This window comes from Schistocerca americana, unplaced genomic scaffold (assembly GCF_021461395.2).
Source record: "Schistocerca americana isolate TAMUIC-IGC-003095 unplaced genomic scaffold, iqSchAmer2.1 HiC_scaffold_51, whole genome shotgun sequence".
Classification (NCBI taxonomy): Eukaryota; Metazoa; Arthropoda; class Insecta; order Orthoptera; family Acrididae; genus Schistocerca; species Schistocerca americana.
Window position 1 is genome coordinate 323,348 of NW_025726247.1, and position 20,268 is coordinate 343,615.

The 20,268-nt window shown below is 37.1% G+C and overlaps 1 protein-coding gene across 1 annotated transcript in view; it reads right to left on the bottom strand.

The window, feature by feature from the left end:
• Positions 1-8,274: 8,274 nt before the first annotated feature.
• Positions 8,275-20,268, bottom strand: part of LOC124585874 (molybdenum cofactor biosynthesis protein 1-like) — an 81,842-nt gene continuing 69,848 nt past the window's right edge. The window contains exon 6 of the mRNA XM_047131398.1: positions 8,275-8,330. Within this exon, the coding sequence (XP_046987354.1) occupies positions 8,275-8,330 (56 nt within the window). The remainder of the gene's footprint in view (positions 8,331-20,268) is intronic.

Genomic DNA, 20,268 nt, shown 5'->3' on the forward strand with positions numbered 1-20,268 from the left:
TACCATACAATTTTCCATGTAGGGATGACAAGTAACCAACTGTTCACTCGCAGTAATGTCCAGCACCAAACTGTGGCAAACCACAGACTTGACATTGCAGTTGCCAAGAGGCTGTACACCACTTCAACAACTGCTTCACTAGACATACCATTTGGATATTCCCTTCCAGTGCAAGTTTCTCTGACCTACGCAGGTGGAAATTGTCTCTCCAGCACATCTAATGCCATCCACCTGACCTAAACCTCTGCTAATTTGTTTCCCACTGTATCACTTCACCTTTTCCCTTCTCTCTTCTGTACCCACCAATCTTTTCCCATTCAGACCATGTACTGTCTTCTCCAATCACTCGTCCCCCCCCCCCCCCCTTCAGCTACTGCGCGTGTGTACATTTGGGTATTTGTGTGGTTTCCAAACTAAACCATGTGCATTTTAGATATGTTAGATCCATATACTTTACCTGAAACTAATTCTCTGAGGTACTGAGACTACTGCTTCCTGGCTCAGGGTTTCTATTTTCACCTAACACAGAAGTATTGTCTACAAACAAAAGTGTATGGGACAGGATATTTACCAGTGAATCATTCACACTGGACACCAAAAAGACTGTTGTGGGACATGTAGACAACCCCCGAGATGGTGCACCAAGGCAGTGTGACTGCAGGAGCAGACAGCAAAAACTCTACACAAAAGATGGTCCAGCACTTCTCAGAGCTTACAGTCAAAAATTATCAGGCAAGGTATCCATATTATGCAAATTAATGTAGGATAAACAAGTGACAAATGCAGTTACCAAAGCAAATTAGATGATGAGCATGCCATCAGTATTATAGCTCTATAGGAAATGCATTTAGGTGATAATTCAGCAGCTACATGCAAGATTACACAATATAAAGCAATATCAATACTCCTCTCAATTGTTAGGTGCTACCACAATAAATGAAAAAAGAAACAGCTCTTGGATTATGCTGGCTTAAGCTGTCAGAAAATTAGTGATGTAGAAGTAATTAGAATAAAACTCAAAGGCCTGGTTATTACATCAGTCCACAAATCACCTAACGGAAAGTGTCTGACACTAGTCTTACACACAGCAACTAGACAGCACGTATATGTTTAAGATTTTAATTCCAAAACACAACCCGGAGATACATAAATAGAGACAAAAATAGAGAACCATTGTTCGAATGGATCAACACACAAGAAATTATCTAAGTTTGATGCCAAGGAATTTAAAACGTTTTGGGCAGGCAGATGGAAACTGATACAAAACCTTACCCATCCATCTTTTCCACTGATGAGAACAAATTACCACTGAATCACTCAATAGTAGTACTGAAACATTTTTCAAGGAGTGTACATTGGCTCACAAAAGTTATCATTGGTGCTGAAATATCAGTTACAAAATACATTGATAAACCCACATGAAAATTTGAAAAAGCTAACTCGATACAATACACCCAGGAAGTGGCGTCGAGTATGCAAGCAGTAGTAAATCGTGCCGTAGAAAATCGTATTACATTTAGTTTAAAGTGCATAGTCTGCCAAAACAGTATTCATAGCGGTATTTGTTTGTGCTCTTTTTCACATATATGGATCCATCTATCGTGTATGAACAACAGAAAAGTGATAAATCCGAATTGTGTATGTGGCTTTGTTCAGTGCAGTGGTCGAAAAAGTGCAGTCAAGATGTATAATGCTGGTACTGAAGAACTCATCTCTGATGTGCTGAAAGAAGAACTCGCAATAGCTAAAAAATATATGAATGACATCGAATCGTTAATTAATTCTTTGAATGTCGATTTTAATCCTTTTGTGAAAAATGTACAAAGTGAAAACTACAACACTCTCAAAGAAACCGTTACTGAAATTCAAAGTGCTCCAATATCTGCTATAGTTACGAAAAACTCATTTGCGCCCATTGCACAAGAGAAACACCGACAAATGAAATTATTGAGAAAAGACGAGACAAAACCAAAAGTTTATATCTTTGCAGACAGCCATGGACGAGATTTAGCCACTATTCTTACGAATATGCAATCTAAATTTTCCGTTACTGCCACAGTAAAACCCGGGGCTCCTTTCCAGCAAATAATTAAAGATTTAAGCCCTCAACCAAACGATGTTTGTGTAATTATTGCTGGAGCTAATGATGTTTATAAAAATGAGTCGAAAAATGCAATCACAGCATTGCGAAATGCACTGGAAAGAATCTCGCCAAGAAAAACAATCATCGTTAGCATCCCATATAGACATGACCTAATAAACAGTTCATGTGTAAATAATGAAATCAAATTCACAAACAGAATGTTTCAAAAGGTATGCAAAGCATTCAAGGACGTGAAGTTTTTGGACAGTGATTCCGAAGAGAGAAACCATTTTACTCGGCATGGAATGCACAGGAACTGGCTAGGAAAACGTGTACTCGCTAAAGCATTATTAGCAGAAACATTCAAACTATTTGAAAACACCACTCCTCCAATCATTCTAAAAGCACCTGTGCCCATTGAAACTGTACCATTGGAAGAAATACATACAGTGTCGTCAAAATACTCCTTCAAACCTAATGGAACAGCTGAAGGGAAGACTTCATATGCAGCAGCACCTGTATGTGAATCAACACAAACAGGTCTTTTATACAAAAGCAAGACAGCACCAGCAGTTACAACTCAAGTGGGAAACGTTAGTCCACCGCCAACTTGTGAAGCAGCAGCATTTAAGGAGGAAGAACAGTCATCAATAGCAGAAACAGCAACACCAACCCCCACAGGATCAAGTGTACAAGCCGACAGTGTAGAAACTTCACCAACAGGAGATCCACCCTCTATGGCAAAAAGGAGCACAGTAGTGACTGCAGCTGCTCCACATAGGATGTGCCTGAGATCAAGAAAGTCCTCAGCTGCAAATGGGGATTTTTTATGGTACTGGGGCAGAAGGGGGAAGGTTCCAATCAGAATGTAAGTAATGTAGTTAATAACAACAAATGTGGGTGTTACCAGCACAACAGCTCCCTCTTCCCTGCAGAAAACTGTTCCTGTAATACTGGTATATCAAAAGTAATAAAACTCAGTCCTAGCAATGGTAACACCACAACTAATCATGTAATTAAAAATGAGCTCAAAATTTTTCACCAAAATATTCAAAGCCTGCTCTGTAAGTTAGACCAATTTATTGTAAATATTGATGAACCAACAGGCGCAAATTGTGCTCATATTCTCTGTCTGACAGAACACCATATCACTTTTGGCATTGAAATGCTCAATATACCAAATTATGTTTTAGCTACCTCATTTTGTAGAAAGCATATGTGCAAAGGTGGGGCAGTTATTTATGTGAAAAACAGCCTGTCCTTTGATACAATACATGTAGAGAAATATTGTGTAGAGAAAGACTTTGAGGCATGTGTCACAGAAACAGTAGAAGGTAACAAGAAACTGGTAATCGTAGCAGTATACAGGGCTCCATCTGGTAATTTTAAAGTATTCATGAAACAATTAGATTCTGTGCTATTCTATCTCACAAGAAAAAATAGGGACATTATAGTGACTGGAGATTTTAATATAGATTTCCTAGGAAGCTCATCTTCTAAGACAGAGTTTGCAAACTTAATGCATACCTACAACCTTGTCTCCACTGTCAGTTTTCCCACAAGAACTACTGCCACTTCCAGCACTCTAATAGACAATACATCAAAGTTGAAAAAGTCATAAATGGACTCTCTGATCATGATGGGCAAATACTCACAATTGACAACTTTAATACAAATCAGAACAAAGCTAGTGCACAGTGGAAAACCATTAGAAACATGAATGAGGAAAATATCCAAAAATTCAAATTATGCATTCGGGAGACTGACTGGAGGTATGTTTATCTTGCAAATGATGTTAATACAAAATATAATTTATTTACTGATGAATTATCAGGTATATTTGAAAATGTCTTTCCAAAAAAGGTCTGTAGACTACAGAACAGGCAATCAAGCAAAAAACCATGGCTCACCAAGGGCATAAAAATATCATGCCAGAGAAAAAGGGAACTGTATATAATATCTAGACAATCCAATAATCCCCTGCAGATGAAATATTATAGGACATACTGCAAAATCTTAACTAAAGTCATTAAAAAATCTAAAAGTATGTGCATGCAATCTAAAATTAACTGTTCAAACAATAAAATCAGAATGATTTGGAATGTAATAAAGAGGGAAACAGGTACTTCACCATCTGACAATGAAAAATCTGCTATCCTAAAAATTAACGATTTGGAAATAACTGATAGTAAACAGATAGCAGACACATTTAACAACCACTTTCTAAGTGTCACCTCTCAAATAGGTTCAGTGGTGACCTAAGAGAAGCTTTAGATATTCTGAAACTTAACCTCCCACAATGTTTTAATGATATAAATGTAACACCCATAACTGTTAATGAAATAAAAAAAATAATTCACTCATTGAAAAGTAAAGGATCTTCAGGTATAGATAACATCTCTAATAAACTGTTGAAAGCCTGCAGTAATGATGTAAGTGTAGTACTTGCTCACATTTGCAACATGTCTCTTTATGAGGGAGTTGTTCCAGAGAGAATGAAATATTCCACTGTGAGACCTCTTTTCAAGTCTGGCGATGCTACAGATGTAAAAAATTATCGTCCTGTCTCTCTCTTAACAACATTCTCAAAGGTTCTTGAAAAGACAGTGTATAACAGGATTGTGGCACATCTTGATAAACTTAATATTATTAACCACAGACAGTTTGGTTTTCAAAAAGGGGTTTCCACAGAGTGTGCCATATATTCACTCACAAATGATGTCTTGGAGTCTATTAATAGTAAGAAATCACCAGTTAGTGTCTTCTGTGATATTTCCAAGGCCTTTGATTGTGTAAACCACAAGATACTCTTGGAGAAGGTCTATCATTACGGAATCAAAGGGCCTATAGGTAACTGGCTAAAATCATATCTTCAAGACAGGAAACAAAAGGTGGTTCTACATGGCTGCAACAAAGGATCTCCTAATCTAGTGGATTCTGAATGGGGCAAAATTCAGCATGGAGTTCCCCAGGGATCTATCCTTGGACCCTTGCTGTTTCTAATATATGTTAATGATTTACCCCTGTCCATTAGTAAAAATTGTGAATTCACAATGTTTGCTGATGATACAAGCATTGTCGTTGATGGTCAGTCTACTGCTGATATGGAGACTGATGTTAATGATATACTCAGAGAAGTTACAGCTTGGTTTTCAATTAATTCTCTTTCAGTTAATATTAAAAAAACTAATTTTATACAGTTCCACACAAAAATAAAACTCTAGAAAGTATAGTAATTGCTCATGACAACCAGGAACTAGAACAGGTGCAATCCACTAAATTCCTGGGGGTTCACATTGACAGTAGGCTCAACTGGGAACAGCATGTGTCCCTTACTCTAAAAAGGCTTTCATCAGCAACTTTTGCTCTAAGAATAATTACTCATTTTGGGGACATCAACATTTTAAAATCGTCTTACTTTGGGTACTTTCACTCATTAATGAGTTACGGAATAATATTCTGGGGTAATTCACCAGCCTCAAAAAAAATCTTAAATGCTCAGAAGAGAGCAGTCAGAATCATGTGTGGGGTTCCTCCACGAACCTCATGTAGAAAACTTTTTATACAGTTAGGTATTCTGACCACAACATGTCAGTACATATGCTCTCTGATGAATGTAGTTAATAAAGACTATGCTCAGTATGAAACAAATTGTTCATACTATAACTACAATACTAGAGGTAAAGATGATCTACATGTTAAACTAAAAAATTTAACACTTGTACAGAAGGGAGTAAAGTATGCGGCTATAAAGACTTTTAATGCATTGCCTAATTATATTAAATGTACAATAGAAAATGAAACGCTGTTCAAAGGTATGTTAAAAAAATACCTGCTCGACCATCCACTGTACTCGTTAGATGAATTCTTTTCCAGAAGTAATGCCCTCCCTTAATAATAGATGTATTTAGTCTCTTAGTTATTAGATGGATGATACAATATTATGTTAATGTTATAGTGTTAATGTTATATTTATAATGTTATATTGAGAATTGCTATACTAGTTTAATGACAGCTTGTAATATCTATATCACTGAATTATATTACTATTCTGTAGCATTAATTGTATTTGTACAATTGTATTGACACGTTCCACATCCAGGCGAATCACTCGCATGTACGGATCTATGGAATACGCATATCAAATAAAAAATAAAAACAACCCGCACTGGACACCTCAAAAGGCAGAACATTGGGAATTATTGTAGATGTAGCTAAATGGAATATCTGAAGGGAGGTAACAAAATAATGTGTACTAGGATGGGACAAACCTGCCCAAGTCCTCTACAAAGGATACCAAGGGTCTAAATAATGTTTTGATAACATTTTGTATTTAAAAATATTTGTGTGTATAAATTGTTCATGTTGATGTAAATTTGACAATTTAAGAAATGGTCATGCTTAGGAACAATGTAAGAAATAGGTGTTATGTAAAAGCCAGTGTGCTTTTGTTTGAAACGAAAATAGCTGTGGGGAGTGGAAAAGGTGCGAAAGGCGAATTGGCGTGCTACCTTGAGCAAGTGTGGGAAGTAAGTCACACAGTCTGTAGGCAGCAGTGATTGAGGTAACTCCTTTGTGGAGCAGAAGCTTTGCCTGCAAATTTTCATAAAAATGCCTCGGTTGAAGACTGCAAACAGCTTACAGCATAGCTGCGAGTTGTTGAGCTACTGTATGTAAAACTGAATGAAGCCAAGAAGAGAAATTGAGCCCATACAGCAAGAAACTTGCTGGCCATAGTGTGGGTAATGTAGCCGTCATAACTGTTCGCCAAACCCAAGCCTAAAGCCACCAGATAAGATTTTTTTCTATTTTTACCTTTGTACAGCATGAACCATTAATTTAAACTGTGATTTAATAATCATTCTTGAAATTTACGGAAACTGGCTCACCCTGTCATTTCATCCTAATCATACATCTGTATAGGGTTCCTTCCTGGTGTTTGATTGATCCGAGTGTCCTGTTTTACAGACTTATGAAGTGCCAAGTTAATATAAAGAGGAACCATTTAAATTGCTTTAGTGTAAATAATAAAAATGTTTTCTTAACTATTGCAAAGTGTTATAGTTTGCTTACATAAAATTCAATCAGAGTGAAGTGCCAAGTTAATATAAAGAGGCACCATTTAAATTGCTTTAGTGTAAATAATAAAAATGTTTTCTTAACTATTGCAAAGTGTTATAGTTTGCTTACATAAAATTCAATCAGAGTGAAGCCAAGTTACTAGAACCTGTTAGATGGCTATACAGAATTAGTTCAAAGAATAATAGCTTTTGAAAGTAAATTCCACCAAGAAAGAGGTTTTCTTTAAGTGAAATGTTCAGTTAAAAAGTGTGTGCTTTAGTGTCTAAGTATTTAAGTTTCTTGATTATGGAAAGTGCTTTTCTAAAGGTTGTTCCCCCCATCCCCGGCTAATTTTTTTTACCTTCCTTGAAGTTATCTACTGGGCTTTTTCTTTTTTAAAATCATAATGTATAAAGATGTAGCCCAAAATTGTTTAAGTGGGGTAATTTATTTGAAGAGCCAAACTAAACAGTAGCAAGAAAGTAGGCAAAATTCACATTTCTGCTTCTCCAATACTTCACTATTTCATTGCCAGGATAGGTTGGTGACCATTAAGTACATGTTTTAAACCACTAAATGAACTTGGAAATGAGTTGTCCTAGCTTCAGTATATTATTATTCATACTGTGTTTCTATCTAGCCACTGGGTAAGATCTTAGGAAAAGAAGTGAATAGTCCAATTTACTTATCCATTAGACGCAACACACGGTAAATCCTGTAAGAAGGATAACTCTATTGATTATCTTTTCCTATAAACAGGACTATCCGTCCACAGTGTATTTTATTTGGAAACTAAACTAAATTTTAGTAAGAGGGTTATACGTGGAAACATAGAGACAGGGTTTCTGTTATTTACATAAAAGCATACTAATATCATAATGGTAGTGTTACAAGGTCCTATTAATGTGTGGTCATCACATTTGTTAAATGTCTCACCACATTCCTATTGAAACTATTTACTCTTCTTGTAAATAACACCTATGACAAATTTATACAAATGTCCACTAAGACTTTGCTCGTCAACTTTCATTTAGGTAACAGCGATCTTTTAGATGTATTTAAATCAGTACTGTTAAGAAATACTGACTAGCTTTATTTTCAAGAATCTCAAGTTTAAGTTATACATACTGTTATCCTCCAATAAGAATCATTGGCCGATTCTTCATCTTTGACAGGTTCAGCATGCCTCCAATGCAAAACATTACCTTTTGTATTAACACATGAAATCCAATTTTTAAATTTAATAAATGCTTATACAAACATAAAGTTTCTTCAAAAAATGTATTTCTGACAACTTCCTGTCACAGATAATTTTTACTGAATGTTTCAACCCAGTTATATTGCTGATGAGAAGCAAATGTTGATCTTTTCCCTCTCTTCCTTCACCATCTCCTGTTTTATTCACCTTGACATATTTCTACCAAAAAGACTACCCCAATGGATCCACTGCTTATATTTAACACACAGTAAATTCAGTGCAAATATTTCCTTAACACAGGATGTGCATTGACGAGCTTGAATTAATCAGAAAAATATAAACAGATACTAACCATTCCACAGCTCTTACAAAATACTTGCATTAAGTAATCATCAAAGCTACTTTTTGTACAGCAAGAGGACTAACAGTCAAAATGGTGCTACATGCTACAGGCAGTGCAATACAATTTATTTTACTCATTGCTACAGCAATAAATGTACTTATAAAAATATTCAGACTTAGACTATAATCAAATACAGAGAGAGAAAATATTCTAACTAAAGAGATATAGCAGCCATAGGCAGAAACAAATAAAAAAAGTGATACTAATCTTAGCTTTGAGGACCAAAAGTTTCTTCATCTGGGAAATGTAAAAAGAGAAATGAGACTGTTCAAGAAATAAGGATGAAAATTTAGGATCTTGAGTCATGGAAGATGGATGGTTAAATGAATGAAAAAACTAGACTGGACATGATGAAATTCAGATGCGAAAGAGCAGCAGATGATGTAATTTTAAATGCTGAGAAATAATATCTCTTCAAGAGGAGCCACCAAAAGGTCAAATAAGTGAAGAACAAGTTGAAAATACCGGTAAATGGGCTAAAATGGCGGCAAATAGATAAACGAAACAGAAAGATAGTGCTGAAGAACAGGCAACCAAACAACAACAACAACAATAATAATAACAGCACATTGTAGCAATATATAATAGCAGTCCCACAACATCTGGAGGAAGATTTTCCACTAACAGAACAATAAATTCATGAAGCCATCAAATCATTCCAAAACTTCAAAGCAACAAATGAAGACTCCACTACAGCAAAATTATTGAAATAGTCAGAACACACAAATGATCTACAACTGCTGTTTGAGAACATTTGGAAAGCTGAAGAGATTATTGAAAGCATTAATCCACAGCTATGAAAAAAAGGGGACACACAAAATGTCAACAATTGCAGAGATGCCTCACTTCTGCCAGTGGTATACAAAATATTATCAAAAATTCTCTGGACAGAGTTGTAGAAACTTTAGACAAATAACTGGGAGAATCTCAAGGAGCTCTAGAAAGGGAAGACCCTGCACAGAACAGATGTTTATTAGAAAATTGATAATTCTCCACAGACTGTTAATCACCAAACCAATAATAGTATCACGTATTGGTTTCAAGAAAACATTTGATTTGGTAGGCAGAGAAATTATGGGTAAAATCATCAAAGAATTTTGTGTTAAAGCAAACATAATCCTCAAAACACTAGCAAATAGGGTGACTGAAGCTAAATTTATGGGAGAAGTATCTCAACCATTTGAAATAAAAACTGGTGTTAGCCAAGGGGACAGTTTATCACCTTTACTGTAACACTACATTCTAGAAAAAATAGAAAGTTATTGGAATTTGGAGAAAAAAAATCACAAAATTGAACCAATAATTTTAGGACGAAAAACAAATGGAATTAAGGTAAACTGCCTGGCTTCTGCAGATGATTCTGATATACTTTCAAAAAATCTGACAGACAGTTATCAAAAGAAATCTTTTGGAAGAAATAGCAAAGAGAGCTGGTCCCAAAATTTCAGCCGAAAAAACAACATTGATGGCAATTTCAAACAATGCATCAACATTCTTAGAAAAACAACAATGTAAAATAGCATTAGTAAGTAAATTTAAATATATTGGACAAACTGTACAACAAAATGGACTAGAAGAATTAACAGTAGATGCAAGAGTCAGCAAACTGGAGAGAGCAAATCGTTTGACAAAGGATATTTACAACAAGAAATGTACAACTAAAAAAAACAAATTTATACACTATCCCACAGTGGTATGACCAGGATGTTTACATGGATGAGGATGCCTAATGATGAACTATAAGCTGGACAGAACAGAGGTTCCACAAAGGAGCATTATTAGAAAATAATGGTTGCAATACAAGCTACAGATGGCTGGAAAATTAGAAGTAATGAGGAGATATACAAAAATTTTGAGAAAATATCAGAAGTAATGGCTAAAAGAAGATTAATCTTTTTTTAGAGACCTCTACTGAATGAGTAGTTCTGGAAGAAGGAATCAATGATAGCATGGATTACAGAAATAAGAAAGAAACAACATCAAACAATCAGAAATAATAGAAAGAAACCTTTTTACAGATAACATACTGAATGTAAAAGGATCATCACCTCTCCAAGATCAAAATTAATTTCATCCCTCTCAATAAGACTGTGAAAACCGGAAATAAATTTCATAAATATGATACTGCGAAGCTCAAAATCAATCAAAACGTATTGGAACAATGCCACCAGTAACTGACAGTTGAATCCCATAAATGGGCAGACATTGCCTCCATGATCCAACAAGCAGCTAATACTACAATCCTGACAGCTAAAAAGAGGAATCATACATGGTGGAATGAGGTTTGTGGTGAGGTGGTGGCCCAAACAGCAAGTGCATGGAAATAGTGGAACTCTACCAGGAGACCTGATGATTTTGATGTATTCCATGAAGTTCAAAAATATGCAGCCAGAACTCTACTGCATGAGAAACGGCAGTTAGAACAGATCGATCAGCGTTTCCAGATAAAGAATGTCAGAGACTTCTATCAGACGTTCAAATCGAATTTGAAAGGATACCAAGCCCCTAGTTTTTGTTTTAGAGACGAAAATGGAAAGCTCAGTGTTGTGTACATAGTTCCGCGTATTCAGCGCGTACACAAATTTCCCACTAGAGTGCGCCCCGCTAAGCACAACAGCGCAGGCGTAGCACTCGTCCATCTCCCCACTACGAGATGGCGCTGCCATAGAGACAGACCAAATTCTGCTTCCGCCGATCCGCGTATTAATATGTAATGCAGCCAATGAGATTGCTGCTAACATAGAACACTTTCTCCTCGCGCATCACACTCACGCAGTGATACATGAATGTGCGAGGTATTATAACGGGTGTAAAGACCTTCGATCAGTCAGTCTGCATTTGTCTGCACCAGTCTGCATTAGTCTGTACCAGTCTGCATTAGTCTGTACCAGTCTGTACGAGTTCTACAATTGTCTGTGCCAGTCCATAGTCAAGATCCAGTCTGCGCCTAATAAGATTACCATATTCCTGTACATAGCCATGAAGATAAATGTATAGACACTTTTGTCAAGTATCCGAGATATATGTAAGAATAAGATTAACGTACCAATACCAAAGGAACTTCAGATTGTCAATTGTAAATAGCATCCAGAACCAAGTTAAATAATTTTTATATTTGTTATTATTTTAATAAATGTGTGTGAAAATTAATCAAGTTCTATTTAAAGTTGGTCACCATCAATCTGCTACTCTAAGTGTGCAAGTGGCATTTCTATCGTCTGACCTAATGGCAGAAGATAAACATGCCATGATAAGACCACGAGACATATTGCTGACACTCGCTTACTTCGTTAGAGCAACAAGTCAAATAATCTGATGGTGTGTGTACTGAAGGTCTTACAGTACGCACACCACACTCAGCCTGACCAACAAAGAAAACTGCAAGATCATGTCTCGTTACTTTGAAAACCTACTTAATTGGGTTGAACCGAAAGAAAAATTCCCTGTATGTGCCCCAATCCACAAACTACCCCTCATCTCCATCTAGTAAAGAGGAGACCAAAGAGATCATCAACAACTTTAAGAATAATAAGGCAGCTGGAGAGGATTCAATAGTGGTGGAACTACTGAAGCTGGCAAATAATGAAACTCTAGATATACTAGTCCAACTTTTTGAGGAGATCTGGAGAGCTGGGATTATACCAACTGAATGGCAGTCAGCTTTAATCCATCGTATACACAAAAAAGGTGATAAATAGAATGTCAATAACTATAAGGGTACCTCATTAGTATCTGTTCCATATAAGATTATCTCCAAAGTGATACAGAATAGAATAGAAGATCATTGTAACCAACTGATTGGGGACTATCAAGCTGGTTTCCGAAAGGGCGATTCTTGCGCAGAACAGATCTTTAACCTGAAGAACATGATCAGGTACAAAAAAAATTTGGAAAAATAACTACGTGGTCATATTTGTTGATTTTCAGAAAGTATATGACTCCATCGACTGACAGGCAGTAATGAATATTTTGGAAAAGTTTGGGGTGGATAATACATCAAGAAAGCTGATCAAACAAACTCTTACTAACACAGTGTCAAAAATTAAATTTATGGGTGAGGTATCTGAACCTTTTCAATTGTGTCTTGGAAAAGGTCATTCAAGAGTGGAGAAAGTTATTAGCCCAAGGAGAAACAAATGAAGAGTGGTTCAGACTTGGTCCTAAGAACAAAGGGGTGTGCATTGGCTGCTTAGATTTTGCGGCTGACCTAGCCATTTTTGCTAAAAACATAGAGTCAGCAGTCAACAAGATAAATAGGCTGTCAGAAATTGCTGAAAAAAGTTAGACTCCAGATCTCTATTCAAAAGACAAAACATATGACGAACATCTGTGATGGACCTGAATGGATGATAACCAACCTGGGAAAAAATTGGATGAGTTAAGAATTTCAGGTATCTCGGTGAAGTCATCCACCTGGAGAATGGATTAAAAGAAGAAGCAATTGTCGGGATGAGGAAGTTAGACCAAGCATACCAACTGACAAAGAATACTTATAACAAAAAGTCTATGAGTATATGGGCCAAGTTCCAACATTATAATACAGTTGTAAAACCTGAGGGCTTATAAGCATCCAAATCTTTGACCACGAATAGACAAGGTAAGCTGAGCGGCTGGAAAAGCGTGAGTGTAGGATATTAAGGAAAATCCTAAGGTAGTAGATGGGTCGATGGTCAATGGCGAATGAGAGCAAATGAGGACTCGTGCAGCAAGACAGAACCTATCACAGCATCCATTACGAAGAAATGATTGTTATTTTATGGTATCTCATGAAAATGGACGGTGATCGACTAACAAAAAGAATATGGAGTTTCATCCCATCTAAGAAAACGAGGCCGAGATGGTTCAAAGAATGTGAAAAAGATCTTAAGCAGATTGGTATCTCAGAGAGAAATTCCTGAAAGGAACAAATTTAGAAGATTGGTGACCAACTACCAAGGTTTTAACATGGCATCAACATCCGAAAGACAGTGAGGACCATTATCTGAAGAGCATAAAAAGGCACTTCTTGGAGGGGCTCAGAAGATACTGGCAGGAAGTCAAAGCTGGAGCAAGAACAAGACCTGGACACTAGAGTGAAGTCGGTTGTTACCACGCAGTCCGTAGAGACTCACCTCAATAAAAAAAATAAGTAAATAAAAATAAAAGGCTTTCAATGCAGAAGAAATAGGGGATTGAGAACAACACGAATAGAATAAAGGAGGAAAAACATGAGGAGGAGATGGATGAGTACTGGAAAAACAGGAGACGACAAGGGAAGAAGAAGAAGTGAAGTTATTACATGATGAGAGATGGTGATTGGATTTGATTTGATTCAGTTTTTATTACATACACCGAAAAAATGAGATGATTCTCAAGGGTGTGGAACATGTCAGAATGTATAACACAAAACATTTTAATATAATGAATACTACCCTGATCATTTGTCATGAGATTGTCAAAATAGGTGAATACAATACAATAAACTGGAAAAGCTAATATTTACAGAATTAATACGCTGTCAGAATGAAACATTGTTATGCACTATTAATAAATTTATCATACACAAAATACCAAATTTTGACTGTTGCAACCAAGTGCTGTCAAAACTTATATCTAACATATTTTTACTTAAGCTGGCCTAACAGTCTCTGTTAGGATATTCATCTATAGAGTAGAAGGCATTGCCTATCAAAAAGTCATTCAAACTCTGTTTAAACTGTGCCTTATCTGAAACCAAGTTTTTAATGGTTGCTGGTAATTTATTGAAAATGTGTGTTCCTGAATATTGGACCCCCTTTTGGACAAACATAAGTGATTTTAGGTCTTTATGTAGATTTTTCTTATTCCTAGTATTGATAATATATATTGAGCTACTTGTTGGAAATATAGATATATAACTTGCAACAAATTTCATTAAGGAGTAAGTATACTGAGAAGCAATGGCTGGAATTCAAAGTTCCTCGAATAGGTTCTACACGATGTTCTTCAAAGACTGGTCCCAGATACTCCATTGCACCATTCACCGAACCTGATAACCCCGAGCCGTCAGTAACAAAAATTAAGTCTTGCTTAAGAGATTTACAACACTACATGCACTTGTTACCAAAGTCTCATTTACTTTTAGAGCTATCTGTTCCACTTCCTTTTTGGCCCCACTTCTCTCTGTCTTCACTATATCCCATACAGTTCTTATTTTGTTGCCCTATACAATTATCTTTTTCTCTTAATAAAGCTACTTCGATTTCTGGATTACTTGATTCAATATTTTGCAGTATTCTTTGTAATGCATTACAATTCTAATATCAGAAACGTTCCTAGATAGTAGATACAGTCTCCTTTTTGCCCACATGATATCTTTATTCCTTGTATAATCCATGGTTTATCTTTTGACTTCTGTGTGATCTGAGTTACCTTTAGGGGAAAACAATTTTCAAAAGAGGAGGTAACTTTATTAATAAATGCTTTGCATTTTCCATTTGAGTCAGGTAAACATCTCTCCAGTTCATGTCTTTGAGCAATTTCCTGAATTCCTCAATTTCTGGCTTATTTATTATCCTCCTGTACTCAGATTTAATATTTTTTTATCCTGACAAGTTTCAACATTTAACACAAGATGCTGCACGTCGTGATCAGATAGTCCATTTACTATTGGTTTTGTGATATGACGTTTTTCCCCTAGATTTGTTCATAAAGATATTGTCAATAGCAGTCTCAGAGCATTTACATATCCTAGCTGCAAAGTTCACAATAGGAACTAAATTGAATGATAGTGTTAAAAACACCAGCAACCACTATTTCCCCTTCTTTTGTTTTTTACACAAGCTATTCCTTTCGCTTTGTGAAATGAAGCACTGCCTAGTTCCAAAACACAGGACTACTATGACAAGGTGAAATGTTCTCAGAGTGCTACATGTATGATAGTAAATGTAATCAGCACTATAGTTGTTTTCTGAGTAGTTATGCTGTGTGTGTTTCATTCAATCAGATGAAATGGAATAAAATCATCAATTTATTTATTTGGGCTCTTTATCACCAAGATACATTCAATGTTGGTTGAGGTTTATCTTTTGAATTCACTCCAGTGTAGATTGTCAAAATTTTATCAGTTGTCAATGTACTTGTAACACAGTTTCCGAATTTACTGCCATCCAGGAAAGTATCGCACTCAAATTATTCTCAGAGACTGAGAGATGGCTGAAACCGAGAGCAGAAAGCTCTGACATATTTAGTGATTAATGGAATATATATCAGAAAGGCAGGTTAGACACTGTAGGAGAGGGAGTGTCCATTGTCTCTATTGAGGTCAAAGCTGATTGTGACAGTGAAGTTATCTGGTTGCGTATAACAAGTCTAGGTGAAATCACGTTAATTAATGGATAATCAGCCACCCAGTTCTGCTATGACAGTTTTGGAGCCATTCACAGAAAGTCTACAGACAGTAGCACGTAAATACCTAGATCATGCAATACTAGTTGGAGGTGAATTTAGCCTACTGAGTATAGATGGTAGCCTATGGCTTCATTGCAGGGGGTGCAGTCAATCTTGCGAAGCACTTTTGAATGTGGTTTTCGAAAATTGTCTTGAGCACCTAGTTTGCCATGCCACATGCAATGGAAATATCTTAGACCTTGTAGTTACAAACAGGCCAGATATCATCAATGACTTCAGCATAGAGATGGGGATTAATAATCATGATAACATCATAACAACTAAGGTTACAAAAATTAATAAATCAGTCAAGAAGGCTAGGAAAATGTTCACGCCAGAAAGAGCAGATAAGCAGATGTTAGCATCTCACTTAGACAGAACTGACATCACTTAGTTCCATTAAGATGGACGTAGAGAGATTATGGTCAAAGCTTAAACAGATCGTGAATTTCACTCTCAACAAGTCTGTACCTAGTAAACGAATTAAGGATGCAAAAGAGCCACTGCGGTTTAACAATGAAATTTGGAAAATACTGAGGAAGGAAAAGCTACTGCACTCTTGGTTCAAAAGAGAATGCCAAATGGCAACAAGGAAAGGTTACTACCACTGTCATACCTCAGCAAAAGATCTGGCTGAGAAGCAGGGGAATTTATTGTCCTATGTAAAATCACTAAGTGAGTCAAAGAATTCCATCAAGTCACTTGACCAGTCTGGTGTGGCAGTAGGAGATAAATGTTTTAAATTTTGCATTTAAGAAATCATTCATGCAAGAGAATCATATAAACATACCGTCATTTGACAATAGCACAAAGACACCTAACAACAATCACCACAAGAGGCCAGCACTAGCACAAGTTGTTCACATGATATTCGTTGGACTGTTGCCTGTAAACCCGTCCCATGTCAGTGCTCTTGGAAGAGAGCTGTGGCAGTGACACGGCTCTGTTGTTGTTCCTGTGCAGTGATTTGCAAAGACGCGACGGTACGGGACGGGGGGTCGGGTCGAGATTCAAGCAGTGATTAAATACTTCATAAGGAAAGGTATGAAAGTGAAGGACATTCATGCCGATTTCCAGAAAACACCAGGGGACTCTGCTCCTTTGTCTTCAACTGTTGCCAAGTGGATAAATGAATTTCAATTTGGTCAGGAGAGCTTAGATGATGATCATCCATGAATAGGTCAGCCAAAACGTGTCACTACTCTAGAAATCATTGCAAAAGTCCACATAATGATCAAGGAGGATCACCAATTTAGAGTGCATGAAATTGCTCACGCTTGCCAGATGTCATCTGAAAGGTATTCACAAGATGGGTGCCGCGACTCTTGACGCTGTGTCAAAAACGCATGAGAATGGACATATCACAACAATGTTTGGCCTGTTTTAGGAGAAACAAACAAGATCTTTTGTGCTGGTTTGTGACCACGAGGAAACTTTGGTTTACGACTATACCCCAGAGACAAAGCAACAATCAAGGCAGTGGAAACATGCTGAATCTCCGCCGCCAAACTCCTTCAGCGGGGAAGGACATGGCGTCAGTGTTCTGGGATGCGCCACCAAATTCCTTCAGCGGGGAAGAGCATGGCATCAGTGTTCTGGGATGAGAAGGGGATTCTGTTTGTACATTATCTCCCCACTGGGCAAACAATTACTGGAGAATACTATGCTAACCTTCTGGACAAATCGCAACAAATGATATGCGAAAAAGGCCAGGTTTAATAAGGAAGAAAGTCGTCTAGCATCAAGCAAATGCACGCTCGCATGCATGTACCATCGCCATGGTAAAATTACACAAACTAAGGTATGAATTGTTGCCACACGTGCCTCTTCCCTAAACTTAAAATTTTTCTTTGTGGATGAAGATTCACTTAAATGAAGAATTGATAGCCTGAATTGACAACTATTTTATAGGCCTGGAGGAAAATCATTGTCGAGATGGGATCAAGGTATTGGAACACTGTTGGACCAAGTGAATTAATCTACAAGCAGGGTACATTGAAAAACAAAAAAGTTTCAGTGACATTCTGTTTCAAGAACTTTTCAAACCACCCTCGTAAGCATCCCCGACGCCTGAAATAATTAAAAACAAATAAGTCGCCAGTTGCAGATGGAATCTCAATTTGGTTTTACAAAGAGTGCTATATGGCACTGGACCCTTACTTAGCTTGTATTTATTGTGAATCTCTCACCCAGCAGAAAGACCTAGCAACTGGGGAAAAAAATACAGAGGCGTCTCCTGTATATAAGAAGGGCGAAAGTACAGACCCGCGAAATTACAGACCAATACCCGTAACATCAGTTTGCTGCAGAATTCTTGAACATATTCTGGGTTTGAATCTAATCAGTTTCATAGAGACCAATAAGTTTATGTCCACAAATCAGTACAAAGCATCGCTCATGGGCAACTCAGCATGCCCTTTTGTCATACGACGTCTGTTCAAAAAATTCCAAAACTTTGTCCACAAAATTTTCTATGCTTATCTTTTAATTAGTATGGATTGTCTCCTTCGAAATACTCTCCTCCACAATTGATACACTGCTCCCAATATCATTTCCACTTCCAGGAGCAGTCTTGACACACCTCTTGCTGGGTCGCATAAAGTGCCGTCTGCGAATTTTCTTTTATCTCATCTACCATTGCAAAACTTCATCCTTTTCAACTTTGGAAATAAAAAGAAGTCTGCAGGGGTCATACTATTCTCGCAAGGAACATCTCATTCTCATTTGTGAGATCCAAAAGTTTTTTTGGTCTTGACTCATGAGCCGTGGAATGAACTTGGCGGCAACACAATGCATTCCAAGATGCTGTGTCATTTCATAACATGATCCAATTGAATTGTTACATTCTTCTACAATCTCTCAGACAGTGTATCTTCGACTGCCACACACAATTTCTTTGACGTTCCTGACACAAGCGTCATCAGGGGACATCTAAGAGCGTCCTGAACAAGGATTATTTTTGACTTTTGTAAAGCCATTTTAAAACGTGTGAATAATACATAACACCAAGTATGGCTTAAGCACTCATCGCTATAGGCTCCCTGCATCATTTGGTGTGTCTGTGTAAAGGTTTTCTTGAGTTTCACGCAAAATTTAATGCAGATGCATTGCTCCTCTAACTTTGCCATCACAAAATTCACAAACCCAGATTCCATATTTCTTGATTTCGGAGAAGCATTTGACATAGTGCCTCACTGCAGACTTTTAACAAAGGTACAAGCACATGGAATAGGTTCCCAGACATGTGAGTGGCTCAAAGACTTCTGAAGTAATAGAACCCACTACATTATCCCGACGGTGAGTGTCCATCAGTGACTAGAGTATCATTAGGATCATTCCAGGGATGTGTGATAGGAGCGCTATTACTCATATTTTCTATGTGCATAACTGATCTGATGGACAAAGTGGACAGTAATCTGTGGTTGTTTGCTGATGATGTTGTGGTGTATGGAAGGTGTCATCGTTGAGTGATTTAGGAGGATAAAAGATGACTTGGGCAAAGTTCCCAGTTGGTGTGATAAATGACAGCTAACCCTAAATGTAGAAAAATATAAGTTACTGCAGATGAGTTGGAAAAACTAATCCATAATGCCAGAATCCAGCATTAGTAGTGTCATGAATGAAGTCACATTGTTTCAATATCTGGACATAACGTTGCAATGTGATATGAAATGGAACAAACTTGTGAGGGTCATGGTAGGGAGGGCGAATAATCATCTTTCGTTTGTTGGGTGGATTTTACTACAGTGTGGCTCAGCTGTGATGGACATCACATATAGGATGCTAGTGTCTGGGATCCACAAGGGGTCGAATTAAAGCAGACATTGGGGTAATTCAGAGGCAGGATACTAGATTTGTTAACAGTAGGTCGAAACAACAACATACAAGTATTATGGAGATGTTTCTGGAACTCAAATGGGAATCCCTGGAGGGATTTTGAGGAACACTGTGCTGACTGCAGAACAATTCTGATTGCACCAACATACATTATGCGTAAGGACCACGAAGATAAGAGACGACAAATTAGGACTCATAGAGAGGCATATAGACATTCACTTTTTCCTCAATCGATTGGCAGATGGAACGGAAAAGGAATTGACTACAGTTGAAATAAAA